The sequence below is a fragment of the Catharus ustulatus genome, chromosome 24 (genome assembly GCF_009819885.2).
Source record: "Catharus ustulatus isolate bCatUst1 chromosome 24, bCatUst1.pri.v2, whole genome shotgun sequence".
Classification (NCBI taxonomy): domain Eukaryota; kingdom Metazoa; phylum Chordata; class Aves; order Passeriformes; family Turdidae; genus Catharus; species Catharus ustulatus.
This window is the reverse complement of record NC_046244.1, coordinates 883,795-907,496: the sequence shown is the minus strand read 5'-3', so window position 1 is coordinate 907,496 and position 23,702 is coordinate 883,795. Positions and strand designations below refer to the sequence as shown.

Below are 23,702 nucleotides of genomic sequence, written 5' to 3'. Positions count from 1 at the left end.
TCAGGGATGGGATCTGTGGGATGGATCCATGGGATCTGTGGGATTGAGGGTTGGGATCTGTGGGATTCAGGGATGGGATCTGTGGAATTGAGGGATGGGATCTGTGGGATGGATCCATGGGATCTATGGGATTCAGGGGTGGGATCTGTGGGATTCAGGGATGTGATCTGTGGGATTCAGGGTTGGGATCTGAGGGATTCAGGGATGGGATTGGTGGGAAGAATCCATGGGATCTGTGGGACTGAGGGATGGGATGTGCGGAAATCAGGGATGGGATGTGTGGGATTCAGGGATGGGATCTGTGGGATGGATCCATGGAATCTGTGGGATTCAGGGATGGGATCTGTGGAAATCAGGGATGGGATCTGTGGGATGGATCCATGGGATCTGTGGGATTCAGGGATGGGATCTGTGGGATGGATCCATGGGATCTGTGGGATTCAGGGATGGGATCTGTGGGATGGATCCATGGGATCTGTGGGATTCAGAAGTGGGATCTGTGGGATGGATCCATGGGATCTGTGGGATTCAGGGATGGGATCTGTGGGATTCAGGGATGGGATCTGTGGGAAGGATCCATGGGATCTGTGGGATTCAGAGATGGGATCTGTGGGATGGATCCATGGGATCTGAGAGATTCAGGCATGGGATCTGTGGGATGGATCCACGGGATCTGTGGGATTCAGGGATGGGATCTGTGGGAATCAGGGGTGGAATCCACACCAGGCCTCTCCCAGGTTCCTTTTCCAGCCAGGTTGCAGCTCCAGAGGTTTTCCAGGAATTGCAGAGGCTCCAGGTGACACAAACACGGGATTTTCTTGGGAATTTAGTTTGGGATGGGGAGGATCCAAGGCTTGGCTGGGAATCAGCCAGGAATTGGTTGGGGTTTTTTCCTGGGAATTGGCCGGGAATTTGCAGGGAGTTTGTGGGGTTTTGCTGGGAATTTGCTGGAAATTTCTTTGGAAGGAGCAAGGGCTGAGCTGGAATTCCAGATCCACATAACTTGCGAGCTCTGCTGAGGGATTTGGGGTCAGCAAAACAGGATCAGGGATCAGGCCTGGCCCGACCCTCTCCTGCATCCCACATATCCCATGGATCTCATCCCTGAATCCCACAGATCCTGATCCCATGGATCCCATGGATCCCATGGATCCCATCCCATCCCATCCCATCCCATCCCTGAATCCCACAGATCCTGATCCCATGGATCCCATGGATCCCATCCCATCCCATCCCATCCCATCCCATCCCATCCCATCCCTGAATCCCACAGATCCTGATCCCATGGATCCCATCCCATCCCATCCCTGAATCCCACAGATCCTGATCCCATGGATCCCATCCCATCCCATCCCATCCCTGAATCCCACAGATCCTGCTCCCGATCCCATCCCCCATTCCCAGGCTGCTCCCAACACTGCACTTTTTCCTGGGATTTCCACACAGGGTCCAGCTGCAAATCCCCCTTTCCCAGAGATCCCAATCCCACAGGTCCCAATCCCAAGGACACAAATCCCTCTTTTCCCAGAGATCCCAATCCCAGAGACACAAATCCCCCTTTCCCAGAGATCCCAATCCCACAGATCCAAATCCCAAGGACACAAACCCCCCTTTCCCAGAGATCCCAATCCCACAGATCCCAATCCCAGGGACCCAAACCCCCTTTTCCCAGAGATCCCAATCCCACAGATCCCAACCCCAGGGACCCAAACCCCCTTTTCCCAGAGATCCCAATCCCACTGACACAAATCCCCCTTTCCCAGAGATCCCAATCCCAGAGACACAAATCCCCCTTTCCCAGAGATCCTAGTCCCAGAGATCCCAATCCCAGAGATCCCAATCCCAGGGACACAAATCCCCCTTTCCCAGAGATCCCAATCCCTGGGACACAAATCCCCCTTTCCCAGAGATCCCAATCCCAGAGATCCCAATCCCAGGGACACAAATCCCCCTTTCCCAGAGATCCCAATCCCATAGATCCCAATCCCAAGGACACAAATCCCCCTTTCCCAACAATCCCAATCCCAGGGCTCCCCCTTTCCCATCCCAGGATCCCTAGGAAGTGGCTCTGGGGTTATTCTGGGTGAGCCACTCCCCCTCCTTCGACAATCCCCGCAATTCCAGTTTTTCCATATCCAGGAAAAACCAGTTCCACCCAGCCTGCCCTGGCCTGCCCCAACATTCCTGGCTCCCTATAAATCCCAGCCGGGCCTTTTGGGGATAAAATCCCATTTTTAGGGATCCCATTCCCATGGAAATCCTGGAAAATCCCGGAGCCAGCCCTGTTTCCCTCGGAAGTGCTGCTGGGATGCTCCCGGGATAATTCTGTGAGTAAGGAATTCATTGATCCCTTTTCCTTTCATTCTGAGGCTTTTTTGGGGGATTTTGGGGATTTTTGCCATCAGAATTATGTGGGCTCAGGGCCCATCCCAAAATTGCATCATCCCAAAATTGCATCATCCCTCGGAAAAGCATCAGGTGCTGCTGTGCCAGCCCAGGGAAATATTCCAAGTTTATCCCCAAAATGCCAAATTTATCCCAAAATTCCCATTTTTTGCCAAAATTGCAGATTTATTCCGAATACACCAAATTAATCCCAAATTCCTGGCCTGCCCCAAGCGTTCCCAGCTCCCTGCAAATCCCAACCAGGCCTTTTTGGGGCAAAATCCTGTTTATAGGGAGCCCATTCCCATGGAAATCCTGGAAAATCCTGGAACCAGCCCCATTTCCTTCAGAAGTGCTGCTGTGGAATTCACTGATCCCTTTTCATTTCATTCTGAGGCTTTTTTTGGGATTTGGGAGGGGCTTTTCCACCAGAATTCCGTGGGCTCAAGGTGCATCACAAACTTGTAATAAATTGAAAAATATCCCAAATTTATCCCAGTGAAATATCCCCAATTTAATCCCAAATTTAATCCCAAATATCCCAAATTTAATCCCAAATGCCCTAAATCTATCCCAATGAAATATCCCAATTTTATCCCAGAGAAATATTCCAAATTTATCCCAAATGCCCCAAATCTGTCCTGGTCAAATATCCCAAAGAAATATCCCAAATGACCAAGGAATAAAGGGAATATTTCCATTTACTTCTTGAAAAAATCCACTTTTTAATGTGTACACTTAATTTTGGGGTGGAAAATCTGGAACAAAGGGAATATTTACCTTTATTTTTCTCAAAAATCCACTTTTTAATGTGTCCATTTCTTTTTGGAGTGGGAAAAACCTTTGGAATAAAGGCAATAAATTGATTTCTTGGGGAATATTTGCAACATGTGCATTTTTGGGGGAGAAACTATCCTCGGTTAAATGGGTATTTATTTTTTTGGAAGAAACCCATTGGAATAAGTGAATTTAATTTGTGGGGGGAAACCCCTTTGGAACAAATTAACTTAATTTTGGGGAGAAAATCCCTTTGGAATCTGTGCTGGCTTTTTGGGTTTTTTTTTGGTTGGTTGGTTTTTTTTTTTAAATCCCTTTGCAATCCATGCATTTATTATTTTTTTTGGGGGGGGGGGGGACAATTCCTTTGGAATTCATGCATTTATTATTTTTTGGTAACAAATCCTTTGGAATCCATGCACTTATTATTTTTTGGTAACAAATCCTTTGCAATCTGTACCTTTATTAATTTTTGGGGAACAAATCGTTTGTAATCTGTACTTTTTTTCTTTTTTCTTTTTGCAACAAACCCTCTGGAATCTGTACATTGTGGGGGGGGAGGGGGAACAAATCCTTTGGAATCTATTTTTTTTTGAGAACAAATCCTTTGGAATATGTAGATTTATTATTTTTTGGGGGAACAAACTCTTTAGAATTCATGCATTTATTATTTTTGGGGAGGACAATCCCTGTGGAATCTGTGCATTTATTACTTCTTGGGAACAAACCCTTTGGAATCTGTACATTTTTTTGGGGGGGAGGGGAACAAACCCTTCAGAATCTGTGCATTTATTATTTTTTGGGGGGACAAAACCTTTGGAAGCCATCCATTTATTATTATTTTTTTGAGAACGATCCCTTTGGAATCCATGCATTTACTACTTTTTTGAGGGACAAACCCTTTGCAATCCGTACATTTATTATTTTTTGGGAACAAACCCTTTACAATTAATTAACCTCATGCCATAAATTCCCTACACCCCATTTTCCTTAGAAAAAAAACGAGAAAAAAAATCACATTTTCTCCCCACTAAGCCCCGCACCGAGCATCTTTCCTTCTCCTAAACCCCCAAATCCCGGGATTCCCCTTCCCAAACACCCCCCGAGCTGCCGGGGATGCTCTGGGATGCGGAGGATGGGGAGAACTCCCAGAATTTTGGGTTCTGGCGGAGTCTTCCAGCCCTAAAGATGGAGCTGCTCGGCGCGGCCTCTTCCTGTGCGGCCGGGCGGATCCGGGTTTTTTTTTTTTTTTTTTTCCTTTTTTCCCCCTTTTCCTGCCCATCCATGTGTTTCTGTTTTGTATTGTCCCGCTCGCCCGCATCCCCGTTCTAAGTGGATTCGGTGGGTGGGATTTGAGGAGGAAAAAGGGAAAAGAGAAAAGAGGGGGAGAGGGGAAAAAAAAAACCAAACAAAAAACAAAAAAACCCAAAAAAAAAACCGAGGAGGAGGGGAAAAAAAAGCGAGAAAAAAACCCCCAAAATTACCTTTTTTTTTTTTCTTTTCCTGCAACAGGAACCGCCACCAAAAATAGTGCAAAGGCCCCGCGCTGCCGCTTTCTTTATGCTGTACCTCTCGCCCTAAAATCAGGTTTGGAATTTGGGGCTCAAAAAGTGGGATTTGGGGGGATGGGGGAGAGGGGGGTGGGGATGGGGGGCGGAAAAATGGTTTAAAAAAAAAAAAAAAGGTTAAAAAAAAAAAAGGCGGATCCACGTGGTGCGAGGGGGGAAGACAGAGATCCCATTGTTCCAGGGAAATCTGGGAATGGGAATGCGGGGGGATGGACATGGGGGAGACCCCTGCAGGGCCGTGCCCCTTCCCCAGGGCAGGAAATCACCCCAAATTCCCCCAAACCTGAGAGCGGCGGGTGCGAGGGTTTGGGGTGGAGGTAAAGGAGGGCGCACCCCAGAGCCCCCCCGGTGCTCCCCTTTGTCTCTGGGCCCTGGATCTCCTTTGGGAACGCCCCAGCACTCAAAAAGTCCCGGGATCCCCCTCATTGTGCACCCCCAAATGCGAAATCTCCCCCCGTGTGTCTCCCTCTGCCACCCCTCCGGGCACTCCTTGTTCCAAACCGTCCCTTTGCCCCCCCGCTTCACAGACCCTCCCTGGAACCCCCTTTTTCCAGACCCCAGTAGCACTCACTTTTCCCACCGCCCTTCCCACCCCCTTTTCCAGCCCCCCCTCTCTCCCATCTCGTGTCCCCCAAATCCCCCCGGTGTCCCCTAACTGGGGATCACCCTTGTCCCCATGTCCCCCATATCCCCACACTGTGGGTCCCCCCATGTGTCCCTCTCTGTCCCATCCCGTGTCCCCCACTTCTTCCCCCGTGTCCCCCCTGTGTCCCGCTCACCGCAGCTCCCAGCTCTTATCCCCCCACGGCCACCACTGAGGGTCCCCCATTTCCCCCCATCTCCCCTCACACCATATCCCTCATTACCCCCAGCTGGCGTCCCCTCTGTCCCCATCCTGTGTCCCCTTGTCCCCCCATCTCCCCTTATTCCGTATCCCCCTGCATCCCCTCCATGTCCCACTCACGGAGGGTCTCCCCTTTCTCCCCCCAGCCAGTCTCCCCTCATATTCCCCCCATTTCCCCTCATCTCATGTCTCCCATCTTCCCTTACCCCGTGTCCCCCATTTCCCCATCTCCCGTCACCCCAAATCCCCCATGTCCCCTCACCCCCTGTGTCCCCCCATGTCCCCTTACCCCGTGTCCCCTCTCAGCCCCTCTGCACCCCTCCCACAGCGGCTCCCTGTCTGTCCCCATTTCCCCTCACTGTCCCACTCACCCCATATCCCCCATTTCCCCTCACTGTCCTCCTCACCCCATTTCCCCTCTCTGTCCCCATTTCCCCTCACTGTTCCCCTCACCCCGTGTCCCCATCTCCCCTCACCCCATTTCCCCTCTCTGTCCCCATTTCCCCTCACTGTCCCCCTCACCCCACATCTTCCATTTCCCCTCACCCCACAACCCTCCCTATCCCCATTTCCCCTCACTGTCCCCCCTCACCCTGTGTCCCTGTTTCCCCTCCGTGTCCCCCTCACCGCCCGACCCGCGTGTCCTGGTGTCGGTGTCTCTGGGTGTCGGTGTCTGTCTGTCTGTCTCTGTCTGTCTCTGTCTGTCTGTCAGTCGCTGTCTGTCTGTCTGTCTCGGTGTCTCTGGGTGTCTGCTCGGTCTGTCTGGGTGGGTGCCGGTGTCTCTGGGTGTCGGTGTCTGTCTGTCTGTCGGACTCTCGGTCTGTCGCTGTTTGTCTGTCTGTCGGACTCTCGGTCTGTCGCTGTTTGTCTGTCTGTCTCTGTCTGTCTGTCTGTCCCCGGCTGCGGGCGCGCTCGCTGACGCGGCCCCGCAGCCATGCCCCGCAGGAAGGCGGCGGGGCCGCCCTGGGACGCGGCGGGCCCGGGCCCTCAGGGCGGCGGGCGGCGGCGGCCGGGCCCTCAGGGCGGCGGGCGGCGGCGGCCCCGGCCCAGCGGCGGCAGCAGCGGCGGCAGCAGCGAGGACGAGGCGCCCCGGGAGCGGCGGCCGCGGGACGGCAGCCCCGGGGCCCGCAGGCCCGGCAGGCCCGGCGCGGCGGCGGCGGCAGCGGCAGGGCCCGGAGGCCCCGCGGCCCGCGGGCAGAGCGTGGTGATCTGCGAGCCCGAGCACAGCAAGGAGCGCATCGTGAGCTCGGGGGGGAGGGACCCGGCACCCCTCTGCGCCCCTGTTGTACCCCTTGATACACCCTCACCGTGCCCCTTTGTACCCACTGTGCCCCTATTGTGCCCCTTTACACACCCCCACTGTGCCCCCAGGACCCCTCCGGGAACCTGTTGTGCCCCTTGATACGCCCTCACCGAGCCCCTTTGTACCCATTGTGCCCCGTTACACAGCTCACTGTGCCCCTATTGTAGACACTGTGCTCCTATTGTGCCCCTTTACACAACCCCACTGTGCCCCCTGGGACCCTTCTGGGATGCTGTTGTGCCCCTTCATACACCCCCACCTGCCCGTTTGTACTCACTGTGCCCCTATTGTACCTGCTGTGCCCCTAATGTGTCCCTTAGACACCCCCACTGTGCCCCCTGGGACCCTGCTGTGCCCCTTCACACACCCTCACCGTGCCCCCACTGTGCCCCATTACTCACCCCCACCGTGCCCCTATTGTGCCCCATTACACACCCCCACTGCATCCCCTTGTGCCCCATTACTGACCCACACTATGCCCCCATTGTGCCCGTTTACACACCCCTATCGTGCCCCTATTGTGTCCCATTATGCACCCCCATTGTGCCCCCATTCCCCTACTGTACCCCATTGCACACTCCTACTGCCCCTCCTGCCCCACCCCATAGGATGCCCTGCCCGTGCCTGCCCCCTTTATCCCCCCACTGCACTCCTTGACTCCCATTCTGCCCCACTGCACCCCAAATTCCACCCCAATGCACCTCCTGACCCCATTGCATCAAACTGCACCCCAAATTCCATTGCACCCCTTCATTGCCCCATATTCCTGCTGTCCCTGTCCAGTGTCCCCCATGCCCCCAGTGTCCCCATGTCCCCTACAATGCTGTGTTCCCCAGCCCTGCTGCTCCCTCTGTCCCCACATCACTGTCCCAGCTGTCCCCGATGTCCTGTGTCCCTCACATCTCCAGTGTCCCCTGTGTCCCCCACATCCCTGATGTCCTCAAGTCCCCAGATGTCCCCAATGTCTCAGATGTCCCCCCCATCCCCCAGATGTCCTGTGTCCCCAGTGTCCCCCACACCTCTGCTGCCCCCATGTCTGCTGTCCATGTGCCTGGCATTGTTCCCAATCCCTGACACTCTCTCTTCCCTGTCCCCTCTGTCCCTATCCCTGTCCCCTGTCCATGTCCCCTGAGTGATCCTGAGTGCCCCCTGTGTCCCCTCTGTCCCTGAGTGTCCCCTGTGGTGTCCCTTCTGCGGTCCCTGACACTGTCCCCAGTGTCCCTGGCCCTGTCCCTTCTCCTGTCCTCAGTGCCTCCTCTGGTGTCACCTGTATCCCTGTGGTGTCCCCTCCATCCCTGACTGTCCCCTGTGTCCCTGTACTGTCCCCTGTGTCCCTATGCTGTCCCTTCTGGTGTCCCTGACCATCCCCTGTCCCTGACACTGTCCCCTGACTCTCATTGATGTCCTCTCTGTTGTTCTGTATGTCCCCTGTCCCTGACTGTCCCTGACTGTCCCTGACACTGTCCCCTGTGGTGTCCCCTGTCCCTGACACTGTCCCCTGTCCCTGTGTGTCCCCAGAAGCTCGAGGGCTCCCGGAGCCGGGGGCAGCTCCTGATCTTCGGTGCCACCAACTGGGACCTGATTGGCCGCAAGGAGGTGCCCAAGCAGCAGGGTAATTAATTCATTAATTAATGGGCTAATTACAGCTCATTAGTGATTAATGAACTGTGGGGGGGCAGGGTAGGGCTGGGTAATTAATTCATTAATTGGTTAATTACAGTTAATTAGTGATTAATGAACCACGGGGGCAGGGTAAGACTGCTCATTAATTAATTCATTAATTACAGTTAATTAGTGATTAATGAACAGGTGGGGCAGGGTAGGATTGGTAATTAATTAATTAATTGGGGTTAGTCATTAGTGAACAGTTTTGGGCAGGGTAGGGCTTGTTAATGGCCGTGATTAATTGGTATTAATTAGTAATCAATATATTGGGGCAGGGAAGGGGCTCGTTAATGGCTGATTAACTGGCTGTTGTTAATTAGTAATTAATGAATGGTGTGGAGCCAGGTAGAGGCTCGTTAGTGGCTGGGATTAATTGATATTGATTTGAGGTTAATTAGCAATCAAGGAATGTATTGGGGCAGGGTAGGAGCTCATTAATGATCGATTAATTAATTGGCATTATTTAGTAATTAACGAACAGTATGGGGCAAGGTAGGGACTCATAATGGATGAGATTAATTTGGGTTAATTAGTAATTAATTAATGATTTGGGGCAGAATAGGGTTTAGCAGAGCCAAATTAGGATTTTGTTTATTTTGGATGCATTTATAATTAATTCTTTTTTCTCCTTATTTTACATGGGTTTAAGTAACTAATTAAATTAATTAATTTAATGAATTAACTGGGGGAGGAGCCACAATTTCACCCCTAATTGGTGTGGGGCACGGGCTCTACTGCAAAGCCAAATTAAGAGTTTGTTTCATTTTTAGTTCATTAATTGATCTCTTTCTGTCAGGGGGTTGTATTTAATTAATGTTAAAACTAGGATTGAAAATTAATTAATGTTTAAAATTAATTGACTGGGGGGAGGCACAGCTGTAGATCTTTAATTTCCTGGATTTCCTGGAGAATTTTCCACCGTGGATTTCCCAGGTGGTTTTCCTTGATGATTTTACTGGGTTCTTTTCCCAGATGATTTTCCTGGATGATTTTCCCAGTTTCCTCAGATTTTCCTGGAATTCCTGGATGATTTTTGCAGACGATTTTCCAGGATGATTTTCCTGCATTGTCCTGGAATTCTTGGATTATTTTTCCAGATTTTCCCAGATTTTACTGGATTATTTCCTGGATTTTTCTGGATTATTTTCCCAGATGATTTTCCCAGATTATTTTCCCAAATGATTTTCCTGGATGATTTCCCCAGATAATTTTCCAGGATTTTCCTGATTCTTTTCCTTGATTTTCCCAGATTATTTCCCAGGCATTCCTGGTTTCCCCAGATGATTTTCTGGGATTGTTTTCCCGGATTATTTCCCCAGATGATTTTCCTGGATTTTCCTAGATGACTTTCCAGGATTTTCCAGGATTATTTCCCTGGATGATTTTCCAGGATGATTTTCCTGGTTGATTTTCCAGAATTATTTCCCCGGATGATTTTCTCAGATGATTTTCTGGGTATTCATGGTTTTCCCAGATGATTTTCCAGGATCTTCCTGGATTATTTCCCAGATGATTTTCCTGGATCATTTTCCCTCATGATTTTCCTGTCTGATTTTCCCTGTATTCCCAGATGATTTTCCTGGCTGATTTTCCAGGTGTTCCCAGATTATTTTCCTGGATTATTTTCCTGGCTAATTTTCCAGGATTTTCCAGGCTGATCTTCCTGGTATTCCTGGATGATTTTCCTGGATTATTTTCGCAGATGATCTTCCTGGCTGATTTTCCCAGATAATTTTCCAGGATTTTCCCAGATGATTCTCCCAGCTGATTTTCCCAGCCTGTTCCTTCCCTGGCTGTTTTCCCTGGCTGTTCCTTGCCCTTTGGGGCTGATCCCAGATTTCCCAGCCTGTTTTCCCTGGCTGTTCCTTGCCCTTTGGGGCTGATCCCAGATTTCCTGGCTGTTTTCCAGCGGCGTACCGGAACCTGGGCCAGAACCTGTGGGGTCCGCACCGCTATGGGAGCCTGGGGTCGCTGCGGGTGCGCTCGGTGGTGTCGGGGCCCTGCGCCGCGCACAGCCTGCTCATCACCGCCGAGGGCCGCCTCTGGAGCTGGGGTGAGCCCGCTAAAACCTGCCTGGGAGACGGGAATGTGCCAGAAAACTGCCCGGGGGAATGGGAATGTACCAAAAACTGACCTGGGATAACGGGATTGTACCAAAAAACTGACCTGGGATAACAGGATTGTACCAAAAAACTGACCTGGGATAACAGGATTGTACCAAAAAACTGACCTGGGATAAGGGGAATATGCCAAAAAGCTGACTTGGGATAATGGGATTGTACCAAAAACTGACCTGGGATAAAGGGTTGTACCAAAAAACTGACCTGGGATAACAGGATTGTACCAAAAAGTCACCTGGGATAAAGGGAATGTGCCAAAAAACTGACCTGGGAAAATGAAATTGTCCCAAAAACCCCCTGGGGTAATGGGATTGTCCCAGAAAACCTCCCCTGGGATAACACGGTTCAGCCCAAAAACTGGTCCTGGGTAATGGAATTTGTCCCAAAACCCCACCTGGGTTAATGGGATTCAGCCTGAAAACCTCTACTGGGATAATAGATTGTACCAAAAAACTGTCCTGGGACAACAGGATTGTCCCAAAAAATTTATCTGGGATAATGGGATTGTACCAAAAACTGACCTGGGATAAAGGGAATGTACCAAAAACTGACCAGGGATAACGGGATTGTACCAAAAAACTACCAGGGGAATGGGAATATACCAAAAAACTGCCAGGGGAATGGGAATGTGCCAAAAAACTGCCAGGGGAATGGGAATGTGCCAAAAAACTGACCTGGGATAATGGGACTGTACCAAAAAACTGACCTGGGATAAAGGGAATGGACCAAAAACTGACCTGGGATAATGGGATTGTGCCAAAAAACTGACCTGGGATAATGAGATTGTGCCAGAAAACTGCCTGGGGGAACGGGAATGTGCCAGAAAACTACCTGGGGGAACGGGAATATGCCAGAAAACTGCCTGGGGGAATGGGAATGTGCCAGAAAACTGCCTGGGGGAATGGGAATGTGCCAGAAAACTGCCTGGGGGAATGGGAATGTGCCAGAAAACTGCCTGGGGGAATGGGAATGTGCCAGAAAACTGCCCAGGGGAATGGGAATGTGCCAGAAAACTGCCCAGGGGAATGGGAATGTGCCAGAAAACTGAGCTGGGATAACAGGATTGTACCAAAAAACTGACCTGGGATAATGGGACTGTACCAAAAAACTACCAGGGGAATGGGAATGTACCAAAAACTGACCTGGGATAACGGGATAGTGGCAAAAAACTGACCTGGGATAAGGGGATTGTACCAAAAACTGACCTGGGATAACGGGATAGTGCCAAAAAACTGACCTGGGATAATGGGACTGTACCAAAAAACTACCAGGGGAATGGGAATGTACCAAAAACTGACCTGGGATAACGGGATAGTGCCAAAAAACTGACCTGGGATAATGGGATTGTACCAAAAAACTGACCTGGGAAAAGGAGATTGTCCCAAAAACCCCCTGTGGTAATGGGATTGTCCCAGAAAACCTCCCCTGGGATAACAGGGTTCAGCCCAAAAACCGGTCCTGGGTGATGGGATTTGTCCCAAAAGCCCACCTGGGATAATGGGATTCAGCCTGAAAACCAGCCTGAGATAATGAGGTACATCCAAAAAAATTGTCCTGGGATAACAGGGTTCAGCCCGAAAACCTCTACTGGGATAATAAATGGTACCAAAAAACTGTCCTGGGATAACAGGAATGTGCAAAAAAACTGACCTGGGGTACCAAAAACCCCACCTGGGATAACGGGGTTCATCACAAAACCTGCCCTGGGATAATGGGGCTCATTCCCAAAAAACTGTTCTGCGATTCTTCCCAAAAACCTCCCCTGGGATTCCAGGATTCCTCCCAAAAACCTGCCCTGGAATTCTGTGATTTATCCCAAAAACCTCCCTGAAATTCTGGAATTTGTCCCAGGGAGTTGGGAAGGGGCTCAGCCTGCAGAATAATGGGATCAAGGGGTACCCTGTGGTTCTGGAATTCCCTGGCAGGACAGGGCAGAAGGGTCAGGATTCATTCCCAGGGAACTGGGATGAGAGGGAACAGCCTGGGGGGAACCTCAGGAAAACATTTCCTTGGAAAACACACATGGGAATTGGAAGGAGCTGCCTGGGAGTTGCCATCCCGAGGAAAGACGGGATGTGGCACTTGGGGACGGGCTGAGCTTTTCCCATCGCAGCATTCTGGGGTTTTTTTGGGATGTCCCCAGGGCGGAACGAGAAGGGGCAGCTGGGCCATGGGGACACGAAGCGCGTGGAGGCTCCGCGGCCGATCGAGGCCCTGGCCGGGGAGTCCATCGTGGCTGCGGCGTGCGGCCGGAACCACACCCTGGCACTGACCGGTACGGAACGGGGAGGGATCCTGGGGAGTGCACTGATCCTGGGGAGTGCACTGATCCTGGGGAACTGCCCTGATCCTGGGGAGTACTGCACTGATCCTGGGGAGTACTGCACTGATCCTGGGGAGTGCACTGATCCTGGGGAGTACTGCACTGATCCTGGGGAGCTGCACTGATCCTGGGGAGTACTGCACTGATCCTGGGGAGCTGCACTGATCCTGGGGAGTGCACTGATCCTGGGGAGTGCACTGATCCCGGGGAGCTGCCCTGATCCTGGGGAACACTGCCCTGATCCTGGGGAACACTGCCCTGATCCTGGGGAACACTGCCCTGATCCTGGGGAACACTGCCCTCATCCTGGGGAACCCTGCCCTCATCCTGGGGAACACTGCCCTGATCCCGGGGAACTGCGCTGACCTGGGGAACTGCCCTGATCCCGGGGAGCACTGCCCTGATCCTGGGGAACTGCACTGATCATGGGAAGCACTGCCCTGATCATGGAGAACACTGCCTCAATCCTGGGGAACCCTGCCCTGATCCTGGGGAACTGCCCTGATCCTGGGGAACTGCCCCGATCCTGGGAAACGCTGCCCCAATCCTGGGAAACGCGACCCCATCCCGAGGAACTGCACTGAATCCTTGGGAACACTGCCCCAATCCTGGGAAACTGCCCTCATCCCGCGGAACTGCACTGAATCCTGGGGAACACTGCCCCAATGCTGGGAAATGCTGCCCCTGTCCTGGAAACTGCACTGATCCTGGGGAACTACACTGAATCCTGGGAAACGCTGCCCCAATCCTGGGAACATGCATCAAATCCCAGGAAACATGGCCCCATCCCAGGAAATGGCCCTGATGCAGGGTAACTGCACTGATCCAGGAAAACACTGCCCCAATCCTGGGAAACTGCACCAAATCCCAGGGAAACTGCAGCAAAGCCAACCCTTTTGCCCCAAACCCCAGGAAAACTTACCCAGATCTGACCCTTTTGCCCCAAAATCTGAGAAAACTACCCCAAAATCTACCCCTTTTTTCCCAAATTCCTCCCCTTTTCCCCCCAGAATTCCCATTGTTCCAGCAGAGAGTGGCTCTGTGTTCGCCTTTGGGGAGAACAGGCTGGGCCAGCTGGGGCTGAGGAACCTTCTGTCCCAAACTCTGACCCTTTCACCCCCAAGATCTGCTCCTTTAGCCTCAAATCCCCCCCTTTTGCCCCCAAATCCACCCCATTTTTCCCCCAAAATTCTGGGAAAACTGCCCCAAAATCCCCTCTTTTCCCCAAAATCCAACCCCTTTCCTTTAAAATCCGCCCATTTTGCCCAAAATCTGGGAGAACTGCCCCCAAATCCATCCCTTTTTTCTTCAAAATCTGTCCCTTTTTCCCCAAATCCACTCCTTTTTCCCCCAGATTCTGGGAAAACTGTCCCAAAATCTGCCCCTTTTGCCTCTAAATCTGCCCCTTTTTCTTGAAAATCTGCCCTTTTCCCCCCAAATTCCACTCCTTTTTCCCAAAAATCTGTGAAAACTGCCCCAATATCAGCCCCTTTTCCTACAAAATCCACCCCTTTTCCTACAAAATCTGCCCCTTTTCCCCCAAATCTGCCCCTTTTGCCCCTGAATTCTGGGACATCTGTCCCAAAATCCTGGTTTTTCTCCCTGAATTCCTGTTGTTCCGGCAGAGAGTGGCTCCGTGTTCGCCTTTGGGGAAAACAAGTTGGGCCAGCTGGGGCTGGGGAACCAGACAGACGCCGTGCCCAGCCCCACCCAGGTATGGATTTGGGAGGAAATCCTGGGATTTTGGGGGGGAAATCCCTGGATTTGGGGGGTTTTAGTGAAATATTCCCAAAATATTCCCTAAAAACCCATTGGCATGCAGAATTCCCCCTCAGCCGGCAGCCGTTCCCAGCTCCTGCAAAAGCCAGGACTAGGAAAATTGAATTTTTGAGGATTTCAGGGATTTTCTGATAAAAGTTCACTTTTTTTCCCTCATTTTCCAAATTTTTGATCATTGTTTTTTCAGCTTTTCCTGCACATGGAAATGCACCTCTTATTCCTTTTCCCTGTTTTTGGATCTTGTTTTTCCTGCTTTTCCCACAGATCAGGAATTTCCCGTGGAAATTCCCATTTTTTCCCAGCTTTTCCCATGTTTCTGATCTTGATTTTCCAGCCATTTCTGAATTAACTCATCCATATTTTCCAGCTGTTCCTGCAGATCAGGGATTTCTCCTGGAATTTCACATTTTTCCCCTTTTTTCTGTGTTTCTGATCCCATTTTTACAATTTCCTTGCATTTCTGATTCTGTTTTTCCTGTGTTTTTCAATACCACTTTTCCTGCTTTTCCTGCAGATCAAGGATATCCCATGGAAATTCCCCTTTTTTCTCTTTTCCCCACGTTTTTCCCATCGTGTTTTTCCTGCTTTTCCCATGTTTTTCTGATCCCTTTTGAACTGCTCTTTTTTGATCCCATTTTTTCTGCTGATCAGGGACTTCCCACAGAAATTTCCCATTTTTCAAGGTTTTCCTCATCCCGTTTTTCTGGCATTTCCTGTGTTTCTGATCCTGTTTCCCCTTCTCCCACATTTCTGATCCCATTTTCCCTTTTTCCTGTTTTTTCTGATCCCATTTTGTCAATTTTCTCGTGTTTCCAATCCTGTTTTCCCCAGTTTTTCCATCTTTTCCCGTCTTTCTGATCCCCTTTTTCCCATTTTCCTGCATTTCTGATCCCATTTTCCCTTTTTCCTGGTTTTTCTGATCCCATTTCTTCAGCTTTTCCCATCTTTCTTATTTCCTTTTACCACTTTTCCCTGTTTTTTCTGATCCCATTTTCCCTTTTTCCTGGTTTTTCTGATCCCATTTTTCCAGCTTTTCACATCTTTCTGTTCCCGTTTTTCACACTTTTTCTATCCCCTTTTTCTTTTTTCCTGGTTTTTCTGATCCATTTTTCCTGGTTTTCCTGATCCCATTTTCCCTTTTCCCCGTGTTTCTGATCCCATTTTCCTTTTTCCCTGGATTTCCTGATCCCCTTTTTGCCTTTTCCCCGTGTTTCTGATCCCATTTTCCTTTTTCCCTGGATTTCCCAATCCCCTTTTTGCCTTTTCCCTGGGTTTCTGATCCCGTTTTCCCATTTATCCTGATCCTTGTTCCCGATTTTTCCCAGATCCTGTACAATGGGCAGCCGATCTCCAAGCTGGGCTGCGGGGCCGAGTTCAGCATGGTCATGGACTGCAAGGGGAACCTGTATTCCTTTGGGTGTCCGGAGTACGGACAGCTGGGTACGGAAATCCGGGATAATTCAGTGGGATCATCCCAGGGAGTGAGAGGGGAACCCACTTTCCTTCGGGTGGCTGGAGTATGGACGTGGGGTGTCCTGGGTACAGGATTTGGGATCACCCTGTGGGTTTGGGATCATTCTGTAGTATTGGGGCTGGTTCAGGATCATCCTGTGGGATTGGGACAGTTCAGGATCATCCCAAAGGATCAGGGAAGTTGGGGATGATCCCCTGGGATCAGGGCTGGTTTGGGATCATCCCATGGGATCAGGGCTGGTTTGGGATCATCCCATGGGATCGAGGCGGTTGGGGATCATCCTGTGGGATCGGGGCAGTTGGGAATCATCCCATGGGATTGGGACTGGTTCAGGATGATCCCCTGGGATCAGGGCTGTTCAGGACAATCCCCTGGGATTGGGGCTGTTAGGGATCATCCCCTGGAATTGGAGCTGGTTTGGGATGATCCCCTGGGATCAGGGCTGGTTTGGGATCATCCCATGAGATCGGGGCAGTTCAGGATCATCCTGTGGGATCAGGGCAGTTGAGGATCATCCTGTGGGATTGGGACTGGTTCAGGATGATCCCCTGGGATTGGGGCTGTTCAGGATGATCCCCTGGGATCAGGGCTGGTTTGGGATCATCCCATGGGATCAGGGCGGTTGGGGATCATCCCATGAGATCGGGGCAGTTGGGAATAATCCCCTGGGATTGGAGTGGTTTGGGATGATCCCCTGGGATCAGGGCAGTTCGGAATCATTCCCTGGAATCAGGGCTGGATTGGGACGAACCCCTGGGATCGGGGCAGTTTGGGATCATTCCCTGGAATCAGGGCTGGTTTGGGATCATCCCCTGGGATCGGGGCAGTTTGGAACAATCCCCTGGGATCGGGGCTGGTTTGGGATCATCCCCTGGGACCGGGGCAGTTTGGGACAATCCTGAACTGGGATCAGAGTGGTTCAGGACCCTTCCCTGGCATCGGGGCCGTTTGGGACGATCCCACAGTGGCTCACGCCGGCTCTATCCCCACTCCCATGGTGTTCCAGGGCACAATTCCGACGGGAAGTTCATCGCACGGGCGCAGCGCATCGAGTACGACTGCGAGCTGCTGCCGCGGCGCCTGGCGCTGTTCGTGGAGCGCACCAAGGACGGGCAGGTGCTGCCCGTGCCCAACGTGGTGGTCAGGGACGTGGCCTGCGGGGCCAACCACACGGTACGGGATGGGAACGGGATCACGGGATGATGGGAGTGGGATCAGGGATGGGAGTGGGATTGGGGATGGGAGTGAGAATGGGAGTAGGAATGGGAGTGGAAATGGGAATGGGAATAGGGGCGGGATGTGGCCTGCAGGGCCAACCACACGGTACGGTATGGGAATGGGATCACGGGATGATGGGAGTGGGAGTGGGATCGGGATTGGGATCAGGGATGGGAGTGGGATCGGGAATGGGAGTGGGATCAGGAATGGGAGTGAGAATGGGAGTGGGAATGGGAATGGGGGCGGGATGCGGCCTGCAGGGCCAACCACGTGGTGAGGGGAAGAGGAATGGGAAAGGGATTGGGAATGGGAACAGGATTGGGAATGGGAATTGGTTTGAGAATGGGAATGGGAGTGGGAATAGGATCAGGGATGGGATTGAGATCAGGGATGGGATTGGGAATGGGAATAGGGGTGGGACGTGGCCTGCAGGGCCAACCACATGGTGAGGGGAAGAGGAATGGGAATGGGAACAGGATTGGGAAAGGGAACAGGAATGGGATCAGGAATGGGAATGGGATCAGGAATGGGATTGCAAATGGGAATGGGAATTGGATCGGGAATGGGATCAGGAATGGGATTGGGAATGTGTGCAAAATGTGGCCTGCAGAGCCAACCACACCGTATGGAATGGGAATGGGAGCAGCGGTGGGGAATGGGAGAGTCAGGAAATGCGAATGGACAGGAATGGGAGACCAGCTCTCAGCCTCTGCTCTCTCCATCCCAGCTGCTACTGGATTCCCAGGAATGTCTTTTCCTGAGATTTTTTGGGATCTCTAAGTTCCCGCTCCCTCCCTCATTCCCAGCTGGTTCTGGATTCCCAGAAGCGCGTCTTTTCCTGGGGATTTGGGATTTTTGGGATCTCTGAGGCTGTTCTCTCCCATTCCCAGCTGGTGCTGGATTCCCAGGAATGTTTTTCCTTTGGGATTTTTGTGATCTCTGAGGCTGTTCTCCCCCATTTCCAGTTGGTGCTGGATTCCCAGAAGCGTGTCTTCTCCTGGGGCTTTGGGGGCTACGGACGCCTGGGCCACGCGGAGCAGAAGGACGAGATGGTTCCCAGGCTGGTGAAGCTCTTCGACTTCCCGGGACGCGGCGCCTCCCAGATCTACGCGGGATACACCTGCTCCTTCGCTGTCAGCGAGACAGGTGGGAGTGCAGGATTCGGGAATGCTGGGGGAGATGTCAGGGAGACAGGTGGGGATCCAGGAATCCAGAATTTGGGATTTGGGAATGCCGGGGGAGATGTCAGTGAGACAGATGGGAATCCGAGATTTGGGAATGCTGGGAGAGATATCAATGAGACAGATGGGAATCCAGGAATCCGGGATTTGGGAATGCTGAGGGAGATGTCAGTGAGACAGGTGGGAATCCAGGAAATCCGGAATTTGGGATTTGGGAATGCTGGGGGAGATGTCAGTGAGACAGGTGGGAGTGTGGGAATCTGGGATTTGGGAATGCTGAGGGAGATGTCAATGAGACAGGTGGGAATCCAGGAAATCTGGAATTTGGGATTTGGGAATGCTGAGGGAGATGTCAGTGAAACAGGTGGGAGTCCCAGGATTTGGGAATGCTGGGGGCGCTGTCAGTGAGACAGGTGGGAACGCCAGGATTTGGGAATGCTGGGGGAGCTGTCAGTGAGACAGGTGGGAATCCAGGAATCCAGAATTTGGGATTTGAGAATGCTGGGGGAGATGTCAGTGAGACAGGTGGGAATCCCAGGATTCAGGAATGCCAGGGGCCTGTCAGTGGGACAGGTGGGAATGCCAGGATCCTGGGATTTGGGAATGCTGGGGGAGCTGTCAGTGGGACAGGTGGGAATCCCAGGATTTGGGAATGCTGGGGGCGCTGTCAGTGAGACAGGTGGGAACGCCAGGATTTGGGAATGCTGGGGGAGCTGTCAGTGAGACAGGTGGGAATCCAGGAATCCAGAATTTGGGATTTGAGAATGCTGGGGGAGATGTCAGCGAGACAGGTGGGAATCCCAGGATTCAGGAATGCCAGGGGCCTGTCAGTGAGACAGGTGGGAAAGCCAGGATTTGGGAATGCTGGGGGAGCTGTCAGTAGGACAGGTGGGATTCTCAGGGATCCTGGGATTTGGGAATGCTGGGGGAGCTGTCAGTGGGACAGGTGGGAATGCCAGGATCCTGGGATTTGGGAATGCTGGGGGAGCTGTCAGTGGGACAGGTGGGAATGCCAGGATACTGGGATTTGGGAATGCTGGGAGAAAGGTGGACTGACAGGTGAGATCCCTGGAAAGAGCCTGGGATTTGGGAATTCTGAGATCCATGCCCTGACGGGTTCCCTTGCAGGTGGATTGTTCTTCTGGGGCGCCACCAACACCTCCCGGGAATCCACGATGTATCCCAAAGCCGTGCAGGATCTGTGTGGGTGGAAGATCCGCAGCCTGGCCTGCGGGTGAGTGAATTCCCACATTCCCATATTCCCACATTCCCACACTCCTGGGATCCCAGCATTCCCGGGATTTGGGCGCTTCCACACTCAGCACTCGCCTCCCTCGCAGGAAGAGCTCTGTGATTGTGGCGGCCGACGAGAGCACCATCAGCTGGGGACCCTCACCCACCTTCGGGGAGCTGGTACTGACCCCAAAAAACCCCAAATGACACCCCAAAAACCCCAAATCCCCCAAACTAACACACCAAGAAACCCAAATAATGCCCCAGATTTCCTTGGGAACCCCCAGGGGACACCCAAACCCCATTGGACTGGCTGTTCTGGCCCCACTGACATCCCCTGTCCTTGGGGTGTTCCCACAGGGATATGGGGACCACAAACCCAAATCCCCCAAACCCCACTGACCATCCCCTGTCCATGGGGTGTTCCCACAGGGATATGGGGACCACAAACCCAAATCCTCCACGGCGGCGCAGGAGGTGAAAACCCTGGATGGGATCTACACCGAGCAGGTGAGGGGGCACCCCTGGGATTTGGGGTGGTATGAACTGGGTTTGGGAGGGAGGGGGGACCCACAGGGAATAATTTAGGGTTTGTGAGGGAGGGAGCACCTATGGGGAGTCATTTGGGGTTTGTGAGGCTGTGCCCCACTCAGCACACCTGTGGGGTGATGGAGGGGGCACCTGGATCCCCCTTAAATCATTTGGGGTTTGTGAGGCCATGCCCAGCTCGTGACACCTGTGGGGTGATGGAGAGGGCACATGAGGCCATTCCCTAAAATAAACAGGGAAACTGAGGCCATGCCCAGCTTGTGACACCTGTGGGGTCAGGGAGAGGGCACCCATGGGTCCCTTCTCTAAAATAATTTGGGGTGGCTGAGACTTCACACAACTCATCCCAGCTGTGAGGTGAGGGAGGGAGGTGTGCAAGGCTCTCCCCTAAAATAAACATGGAAACTGAGGCCATGCCCAGCTCATCACACCTGTGGGGCTGTTCCCAAAATAAACAGGGAAACTGAGGCTGTGCCCAACTCATCACATCTGTGGGGTAATGGACAGGGCATGTGAGGGCCCTTCCCTAAAATAAACAGGGAAACTGTGGCCATACACAGCTCATCACACCTTGGGGCCATTCCCTAAAGCAAACAGGGAAACTGAGGCTGTGCACAACTCATCACGTCTGTGGGGTGATGTGTGTGGATCCCCGCCTTTAAATAAATCCATGGAAACTGAGGCCATACACAACTCATCACACCTATGGGGCGATGTGTGTGGTTCCCCCTTTAAATAAATCCATGGAAACTGAGTGATGGAGCACATTGAGGCCATCCCCTAAATAATTTGGGGTTTATGAGGCCATGCCCAACTTGTGGCCCCATGGGTGATGGGGAAGGGACACCAGGGCTGTCCATCAAACCCCAGGGCAGCTGAGATCCTTGGGATGCTCTGCACAGGGCTGAATCCCAGCAGGCAGGAGGGAACCCTGGGAGGGATCCTTGGGAAGGCTCCAGGTCACTCAGCTCCTCTTTTTCCATTGCATGGGCAGTGTCTGCTCCTGGGGAACCCCTTCCCATTCCATGGGCCACTCGCAATCCCATCTACCTCTTTCCTATTCCCATTCCAGATGGCCATGGGCTGTTCCCTGATGACCCATGCCCATTCCAGGTGGCCATGGGCTGTTCCCATTCCCATTCCATGGGCTATTCCCAGCTGACCCATTCCCATTCCAGGTGGCCATGGGCTATTCCCACTCTCTGGTGATCGCCCGGGACGAGTCGGAGGCAGAGCAGGAGAAGCTGCGGAAGCTCCCGGAGTACAACCCCCGCACCCTCTGAGGGGCCCTGACCCCAGTCCTGATCCTGGTCCTGGTCCTGGTCCTGCTTCTCCATCCTGGCCGCCGTTCTCCTTCCCGATTCCCGCATTCCCAGCCCTCGGCGGGGTCATTCCCCCCCCTATTGCTGGCTTTTGGAATTCCCAACTGCAGCCGGACCTTCCGGCGCCTCCCGCCCCGGGTTTTGTAGGGTCTCGCCTTGAATTATTTTTATTTTATTTGTATTTTTCTGCAGCTTTTTTTTACTGTTTCCTGTTTTTCCAGCCCCAAATCTCCCATGGCTGCTGGCTTGGGATCACGTTGGGGATTTGATCCCAGCTTGGGATCCCTTTAGGGATCTGGGATCCTTAAAGAGCAGCTGCCAACACCTGGTTTTTCCCCTATATTCCCATTTTTCCCCCCAATATTCCCATTTTTTGCTCATTTTCCCTACTTTGGGTGCTACAGTTTTTGGGATTTCCCCCCTTCCCACCCCTCCAGCATCTGCAGGGATCCCAGATCCCATCCCAGCAGCATTCCCGGATCCCATCCCAGCAGCATTCCCGGGCTCCCCTCCCCGCCCTCATCCACCCCAGGGACATCTCAGGGATCACGAGGGGAGTCCTAAAGGAATTTTTTTCCCTGGGAATTCGGGTTTTTTGTTCCTTCTGGCAGATGGTTTGGCCCGGGATCAGCCGGAATTCCCAATCCCCAGTTCCCTCCGTGCCAGGTCACTGTGCTGGAATCTCGAGGTGCCTTCAGGAGCAGAGCCCAGCTCTGCCCCGCGCCATTCCCGCTCCCTTCGGGCCGTTCCCAGGAATTCTCCTGGATTTTTCCATGGATTTTTGCTCCTTCCCATCTCCCCCGGGGCAGCGCTTGGGGAGTTTGCAGTAAAAAAAAAAAAGGGTTTTGGTCAATTTTTGAGATTGGGGGTTGTTTTCCAGCAGGTTTGGAGAGGAGACATCCTGGCCAGGGGGAGCTGGAAAATCCCAAATCCCAGTTTTTCAGCAAGGTTTTGGATTTTGGGGTGGGCAGTCACCAAAACCCCGCTTGGAGCCCCCAAGGCCCTGGGGGGGCTGTGCCTGCATTCCCAAGGTACTCCTGAGTTTGGGAAGGATCCAGGGGAGCCATTCTTGCATTCCCAAAGGGGCCATTCCCAAAGAATTCCCAGATTTGGGAAGGATCCCGAGGGGCCATTCCTGAGGAATTCCTGAGTTTGAGAAGTGTCTGAGGGAGCCATTCCCAAAGGGGCCATTCCTGCATTCCCAAGGAACTCCCTGCTTGGGAAGGATCCGGGGGGGGCCATTCCCACATTCCCAAGGAATTCCTGAGTTTGGGAAGGATCCAGGGGAGCCATTCCTGCATTCCTGGGGAACTACTGAGTTCGGGAAGGATCCAGGGGAGCCATTCCCACATTCCCAAAGGGGCCATTCCCGAGGAATTCCCAGATTCAGGAATGATCCTGAGGAGCCATTCCCGTATTCCCAAGGAACCATTTCCTAAGGGGCCGTTCCCGCATTCCCGAGGATTTCTCAGTTTCAGGAAGATTCCAAGGGGGCTGTTCCTGCAGTCCTGAGGGGGCATTCCCAAGGAATTCCCAGCTCAGGAAGGCTCCAGGGGGGCCATTCCCAAATTCCCAGAGGGGCCATGCCCACATTCCCAAGGAATTCCCAGCCGGGAAAGGCTCCAGGACAGCCCATGGAGGATCTGGGGAATTTTGGATTCCTCAGAGTCGAGGCCCTTGTGTTCCCGCTCGGCTCCCGTGGGTTGGAGTGTGAAAAATTCCCATTTTTCCGTTTAAATCCCTGATTTTTGGCATTTTGAGGTCCTAGCTTCTTCATTTTTTAATATTAAATTTTTACTTTTAATTTTTTTTTGTTTCCTGTCTTCATGATTTTATTTTCTTATTCATTCCGGTTTCTCTTTTATTTCATCAAAATCTCCTCGTTTAAATTCCTAATTTTTTCTTTGGTTCTCGTTATAAATTCAACTTTGAGCTTCATTTTTTCTTTTTCTTTTCTATTT

General features: G+C 52.2%; 1 protein-coding gene across 1 annotated transcript; it reads left to right on the top strand.

The window, feature by feature from the left end:
• The first annotated feature begins 4,495 nt into the window (after positions 1-4,495).
• On the top strand, positions 4,496-21,793 carry RCC2 (regulator of chromosome condensation 2). Its single transcript, XM_033079918.2, has 14 exons — positions 4,496-4,503; positions 4,675-4,749; positions 6,507-6,814; positions 8,396-8,489; positions 10,452-10,595; positions 12,806-12,937; positions 14,611-14,699; positions 16,090-16,204; positions 17,245-17,411; positions 18,422-18,602; positions 19,766-19,871; positions 19,978-20,050; positions 20,303-20,380; positions 21,598-21,793. Exons 3-14 carry the CDS (start codon positions 6,509-6,511, stop codon positions 21,700-21,702), a joined length of 1,590 nt encoding a protein of 529 aa, XP_032935809.1. The 5' UTR covers positions 4,496-4,503; positions 4,675-4,749; positions 6,507-6,508; the 3' UTR covers positions 21,703-21,793.
• The last annotated feature ends 1,909 nt before the right edge of the window (positions 21,794-23,702 follow it).

Bases quoted from the DNA above. Each gene is read 5' to 3' on its own strand.
- RCC2 (XM_033079918.2), top strand. From the start codon at position 6,509: ATGCCCCGCAGGAAGGCGGCGGGGCCGCCCTGGGACGCGGCGGGCCCG. The intron at 8,490-10,451 runs GTAATTAATTCA...GCTGTTTTCCAG, and splicing joins GGAGGTGCCCAAGCAGCAGG to CGGCGTACCGGAACCTGGGC. The intron at 12,938-14,610 runs GTACGGAACGGG...TTGTTCCGGCAG, and splicing joins CCACACCCTGGCACTGACCG to AGAGTGGCTCCGTGTTCGCC.